Source organism: Lycium ferocissimum, unplaced genomic scaffold (assembly GCF_029784015.1).
Source record: "Lycium ferocissimum isolate CSIRO_LF1 unplaced genomic scaffold, AGI_CSIRO_Lferr_CH_V1 ctg2348, whole genome shotgun sequence".
Classification (NCBI taxonomy): Eukaryota; Viridiplantae; Streptophyta; class Magnoliopsida; order Solanales; family Solanaceae; genus Lycium; species Lycium ferocissimum.
In genome coordinates, this window is record NW_026721009.1 from 38,884 (window position 1) to 45,231 (window position 6,348).

Consider the following 6,348-nt stretch of genomic DNA (forward strand, 5'->3'; position numbering starts at 1 on the left):
CTACTTCGGAGGTGCAGCCTATTAGTTTATTCTTTTGTGTACATATTTGGCACGGCGGGGTCTGTCCGTCTTTATGATTGAAGATTTCAGTTAGAGGCTCGTAGATACATATGTGTGGGTTGTAGATGTTATGACTTTCTCCATTGTTTATTATGTACATACGCATATTTTGGGGGATTGTTTCACGATAGGTTTGTATTGAAAATGATGTATGTCCAGGTGGAGAATGATAGTCAGCATGATAAACGGTGCTCGGTAGTCGCCCTCCGGGTACTCGTCATGGCCCCTAGTTGGGTCATGACAGTGTTAGCTCGTTGTGAAGAAACGAACTTAGTACTTAACTGGGAAAAATGTCATTTCATGGTTCGAGAAGGCATTTTTCTTGGGCATAAGATATCAAGCAAGGGAATAGAAGTTGACAATGCAAAAATTAAAGCGATTGAGAAATTGCCACCACCCATTTCAGTTCGGGGAGTGCGCAGTTTTCTTGGGCATGCAAGTTTTTATCGACAGTTCATTAAGGATTTCTCTAAAGTTGCTAATCCGATGTGCAAGCTGTTAGAGAAAGATGTGAAGTTTGTGTTTAATGAAGCCTGTTTGATGGCTTTTGATGAATTGAAAAAGAGGTTAGTGTCTGCTCCTATTATCATTGCACCCAATTGATCTCTGCCGTTTTTTTTAATGTGTGATGCAAGTCATTTTGCTGTGGGAGTTGTCCTTGGTCAGAAAAGAGACAAGATTTTTCATCCTATTTATCTAACAAAAGACACTGATGTCGCACGATGAATATACAATTTTTAAAAAGAGTTATTGGCAGTAGTCTACGCTTTTGACAAATTTCGATCATATCTTGTGGGGACAAAAGTAATTGTTTATACTGATCACATTGCAGTTCACTACTTATTTGCAAAGAAGGATGCATAGCCGAGGCTTATTCGTTCGGTATCGCTGCTATAAGAGTTTGACAGTGATATTCTAGACCGAAAGGGCAGAGAAAATCAAGTGCCATACCACTTATCGAGATTGGAAGATCGGGAACATGTAGATGAAGCAGTGGTGATTAAGGAGACTTTTCCTGATGAACAACTTTTTGCTCTTCGGTCAGCTGAGGTGCCATGGTATGCATACATGGTGAACTTTATAGTGATCGATATTTATGCCCCTGTTACTAATGTCACGACCCAACCAGTGGGCCATAACGGGTACCCAGAGCTAACTATCGAGTACCACTATTCAGGCTAACCATCATACCTAACCTGTACACACATACTCCCCAAAGCAACACATCTATGTAAACATAAGCCCTCACAGCTGTAAAAATGATATACAAAATATACACTGATGTATTCATGAGACAACTGCTACCCATGCATACGTATCTACGAGCCTCTACAGGAGTACTGAGATATAAGGACGGGACAGGACCCCGTCATACCCAATATGAACACAAAAGAATGCATCAATAAGCTGCACCTCCGGAGTAGCGGGATGCTCCTGTGTAAGCTGGTATAACTCCTAAGGATCTGGGCCGCCTCCTTGTCTACCTATGGGCATAAACACAGCGTCCATAAAAAGAAAGGACGTCAGTACGAACAATATACTGAGTATGTAAGGCATACACGATAACATGATAAAGAGATGCAACAATATGAGGTAAAGGGATAACTCAGAATCGATTGCCTCTTAAAAGAAGTCATGCATGCTAACTTATATAATAAATAACATCATATCATATAAGCATATATATAACTACCCGACCATATAGGTACGGTGTGATCATCATTAGCCCGTGTCCGGGGTAAACGTCTTATGCCGCCCACTAGTGGTGTCTGCCCATGCTATCTAGACATGGTGTAATCATCATCATAGCTGCCCACTACGCCTATCGTAGTGGTGTCTGCCTGGCCAACTAGGCATGGTGTAGTCTTACATATACATAATCTAAAGCATGCATGAGAGCTCAAGTAAAACTATAACTCTATCGGAGTGACGTAAGGTCGGAAACCTCCGATTACATTATGGAATAATCCTCATCACTATATCTCACCTTGAAGGAACTAATATCATAAGGTGAGATAACAACAAGAAGTAACGTCAATGAAATCATAAAGATAAGAATATCGGGCTCATTATAGTATCATTATCAACATCATTATCATGGAGCATATCTCATCTCTATCTCATAAGAGCCCTTAAGAACCTTCAACCTTTATCTTTTAGGATGTAGGAAGATCATGGGATTATAGAAATGGAATCACAAAATAAGAATCATGCCTTTGAAAAAAAGGGACTAGCCTTACATACCTTTACGTCACTCTAGCTTTATCGACTAAGTGCTCCCCTCCAATACTCACAATTCTACATTCAAGAGAGTTCGTACTAGGATAGATAACCAGAAACATGCTTGAAGCTAAACTAAGGCAACTAAGGGCTAACGAAAATTGGGCAGCACTTCCTTTGTTTCTACAACTTTCTCCATGTGATACAAAAACTCCCAAACATCAATAACAACATCCATAATATCATAATCAATAACTTCTTCAAGTTAGGCATTATTCAATCCTCACAATTCTCTTTCAAATCATCCACACCCATTACTACAATACAACAACATGTTCATTTTTCACATAATACTCCCCTAACGACATTAGCATCATTCATAACAAAACTATACTCATTTCATGCTAAGAATCATGACTCAATTGAACTTACTACTCAAAATACCATTATTTCCATATTTGAGCTCATATTCTATATTCTTCTTTAATCTAAGTCTTTCAAACACTCAATACCTCTAATAACATGAAATAAGTGCAAAACGCACCTTTGAATATGTAGAAATGGTCTTTGGATGAAGATATTCCACTTGAGAAAAACCCCAACTTCAACACTAAAGAAGTTCTTGACTTGTATCAACCCTAGTGAGCATCCATGTACTTGATTCTACCAACTCTTGATGTTTAGCCCTTAATTTCTCTTGGATATATGTTAAAATGGTATGGACAAGCTTCTAGAGGTTTTGAGAGAGTTGAAGAATGAGTGAAATGAAAAATGAGGACTTGGGGTCTCTTTTATAAAAAAAATTAAAAGCTGCCCGACGAGGATTATATGGTACGAACGACGAAGCGTCGATCTGAGCGTCAAAGTTGTAAAATTTCCAGTGAGCAACTTTCGTTACCTTTCATTCTACGGTGAGAAGGACGGTCCGTCGAACTGATCGACGGAGCGTCGATCTACTCCGTCGAATGGTCTTTGCGCTAAATCAATTCTACACACAATCAACGAAGCGTCGACCCATCCGACGGTACAAATAACGACCGTCGAACCCCCTTTTGGCAGAACTGTAATGAAGTTTCATTTTGAAGAACTTTCCTCTCTTGCCTCAAATGTCTTTGGAATCTTAATTAGAATCATTAAGCATCCCTTCTTACTTGAAGGGACATCATATACACCTTAACTTACGTTAGTCCATTCACCACTCAGTAACTGGAAATTCCGAGGTGTAACAACTAATCACGAGAAGAAGAAGCGAATTTTGCATGATAGTCATTTCTATGTGTGGGATGAGCCCTATCTCTACAGGGTTGGCACAGATCAACTGATTAGAAGATGTATCCTCGAGGAAGAGGCCCCCATGATTCTTGAGAAGTGTCACGTGTCACCCTATGAGGGACATCATGCCGGTGATAGAATAGCCGCAAAGGTACTTCAATCTGGTTTCTATTGACCTACTTCGTTCAAAGATGCTCATGAATTTGTGAAAGCCTGCGATAGCTGCCATAGAACTGGAAATATCTCCAAGCGTCATGAAAGGCCTTTAAAAGACATCTTGGAGATTGAACTATTTGACGTGTGGGGTATCGACTTCATGGGCCCCTTCATACCGTCCAAGGGGAATAAGTACATATTGGTTATTATAGACTATATCTCGAAGTGGGTGGAAGCCATTGTACTTCCCACCAATAATGCTAGTGTGGTAGCAGTATTTCTGAAGAAGAATATATTGATGAGAATTGGAACCCCGAGAGCCATCATCAACGATCAAGGTGCGCACTTTTGGAACCAACTATTTGATAAATTGTTGCTCAAGTATGGGGTGAAACACAAGATAGCGACTGCTTATCATCCTCAGATGAGTGGTCAAGTGGAGGTATCAAATCGAGAAATTATAAGGATTTTGGATAAGACTGTGAGCATGAGTAGGAAAGATTGGTCGCTGAAGCTCGATAATGCCCTGTGGGTATACAAAACAACCTACAAAACTCCTAGGCACATCCCCTTATAAGCTCATCTTTGGTAAGGCATGTCATCTACCGGTTGAGCTCAAGCATAGAGCGTACTGGATGATAAAGAAGTTTAATTTAGACATCGTTCAAGCTGGAGAAAAGAGATTGTTGCAGCAACACGAGTTGGACGAATTTCGCTATCATGCTTATAAGAACTCGAAAATGTACAAGGAAAGGACAAATAGAATTCACGACAAGCGCATCCAACCTCGTGAGTTTGAGCCTGGACAGTTAGTCTTGTTGTATAACTCTAGGCTGAAGATTTTCGGAGACAAGTTGAAGAGCAAGTGGTTTGGACCATTGGAACTCGTTGGGGTAACCGCACATGGGGCGGTTGAGCTGAAATGGCTCAATGCAGAACAGACATTCTTGGTAAATGGACAGAGGGTCAAGCACTACTTTGGAGAGGTCATCAATCCAGAGAAGACCTCGGTGGAATTAGAAGAGGATTGAGGGAGCCTGTGTCGTGCCGCGGCGTCAATCAAGCACTTATCGGGAAGCAACCCGTGTTTGTAAAAGTAGCATAAATTAAAAAAAATAACAAAAACATGAAATAATGAGAAAAATTCAAAAAACGTCATGCCACGACCTTAACTAAGGCACTGGTTGGGAGGCAACCTAATAATTTTACAAGTTATATGTCACTCTTATTCAAGTTGTAGGACTAGGGAAGGAGGAGGACCACAAAATTTGCGAAAAAAGTCAAAAAATCGTTCCAGGTTTGTCGTATTGCAGGTCCAACGCCTGAACAAAAATTTGACACCACCTTGTTTTTTAGTGTTGCACCCGCGACGCGGGCGTAATGCCTGCACAAAAAAAAAATTTACTGAAATTGAAATTTCTGTGTTGGACCTGTGATGTGGGAGAGAGACCTGTTCAAAAAAAATTAAGTTTAAAAAGGGGGCCGGCCCCTCTCATTCCCATTCCCTCTCCAATTCAAAGTAACTCTCCCTCTCCTCTCCCTTCTCAAAAATGAATTCCTCCACCTTCCCTTTCCCCAAAATCCATAGGAAACCCAAAAATAAACTTCAAGAACTTGTGATTTCATCTCCTAACATCAAGAGGTAAGCAAAATATTTTCTATATTCTCTTGTTCTTGAAGATTGAAAGCTAAAAAACTAGGGTTGTTGGGTTTGGGCGAATTTTGGGAGGGGTTTGGTATTGATTAATTGTTCTTGTTGTCTAGGTCTAGGAAGTGACTCCCATTGTAGAAGGGAGGGTTTTCAATCCTTCATTGTCACTCAAAATTCAAAGAAGGATTCTATGCCTGCAAGGTGTTCGTAAAAATGCTTGAAGGAGTTTTTTGTATAAAAATTGTGAAGTCTTGAGTAGCAATATGAATATGAACCCTTGGACATCAATTGTGACTAAGAATTTTGGATTGGGTTGAGAAAATCATGAACCACCAACCCTAAGTCCTAAAGCATGAACTTGTGATATTTGTGATTTTGTTTTCTTTTGTCTCTAGTGTAGGATTAGATAGCTTCTTTGTTTTTGTTTTCCCTTTGTAGTATGGTTTGAAGTAAGTGTGGGTTACTTCAACCCCAATAGATGTTTTCCCTTTGTAGTATGGTTTGAAGTGAGTGTGGGTTAGTTCAACCCCAATAGAACTTTAACGACAATAACCATGAATAGGGCCCGAAAAGAAGAAAAACATATACTTGAAAAAGGGCCACACAATCTAAACTTGAAAACATGAAAAAGAATTAAGTGTGGGGTCATGAAACTTTGAAATTGGTTTCATTGTTTAGTATTGTGTTGTTTTTGCAGGAAAAATGGCTAACACAAAAGGCAAAGAAAAAGTTGCTGCCACCTCCACCTCTCAGGGCACGAAAAGGGCTAGAGCTAAACCCTCAAAAGCAAAGAAATCAGTGAAGTCCACTTCGAGGGGTAAGCAGCCAGGTGCACCTATTCCTCGACCTCCACCTGGGAGAGCTGCGCCGGATCTACTTGCGATGGCAGGGGATTGGTATTCACAATTCAAACCCACACTCAGGTACATGTATGAGCTGGCCATAAACCCATCCAATCTGGAGTGCATGTTCTGTAATGTTTACAACAA

The 6,348-nt window shown here is 40.2% G+C and overlaps 2 protein-coding genes across 2 annotated transcripts; both read left to right on the forward strand.

The window, feature by feature from the left end:
- Positions 1 to 279: 279 nt before the first annotated feature.
- LOC132043377 (uncharacterized) lies at positions 280 to 4,285 on the forward strand. The gene is made up of 3 exons (XM_059433881.1): positions 280 to 626; positions 993 to 1,118; positions 3,775 to 4,285. The coding sequence occupies exons 1-3, from the start codon at positions 280 to 282 to the stop codon at positions 4,283 to 4,285; spliced, it is 984 nt and encodes a 327-aa protein (XP_059289864.1).
- Positions 4,286 to 4,343: 58 nt separating this feature from the next.
- On the forward strand, positions 4,344 to 4,739 carry LOC132043378 (uncharacterized). The gene has a single exon (XM_059433883.1). It carries the CDS (start codon positions 4,344 to 4,346, stop codon positions 4,737 to 4,739), a length of 396 nt encoding a protein of 131 aa, XP_059289866.1.
- The last annotated feature ends 1,609 nt before the right edge of the window (positions 4,740 to 6,348 follow it).

What these genes read in the sequence shown, in the direction of transcription:
- LOC132043377 (XM_059433881.1), top strand. Translation starts at nt 280, where the DNA reads ATGGCCCCTAGTTGGGTCATGACAGTGTTAGCTCGTTGTGAAGAAACG. An exon ending in TTTGATGAATTGAAAAAGAG is followed by an intron (nt 627 to 992) that starts GTTAGTGTCTGC and finishes CCGAAAGGGCAG; the next exon opens with AGAAAATCAAGTGCCATACC. An exon ending in CGGTCAGCTGAGGTGCCATG is followed by an intron (nt 1,119 to 3,774) that starts GTATGCATACAT and finishes AGCCTGCGATAG; the next exon opens with CTGCCATAGAACTGGAAATA.
- LOC132043378 (XM_059433883.1), top strand. Translation starts at nt 4,344, where the DNA reads ATGATAAAGAAGTTTAATTTAGACATCGTTCAAGCTGGAGAAAAGAGA.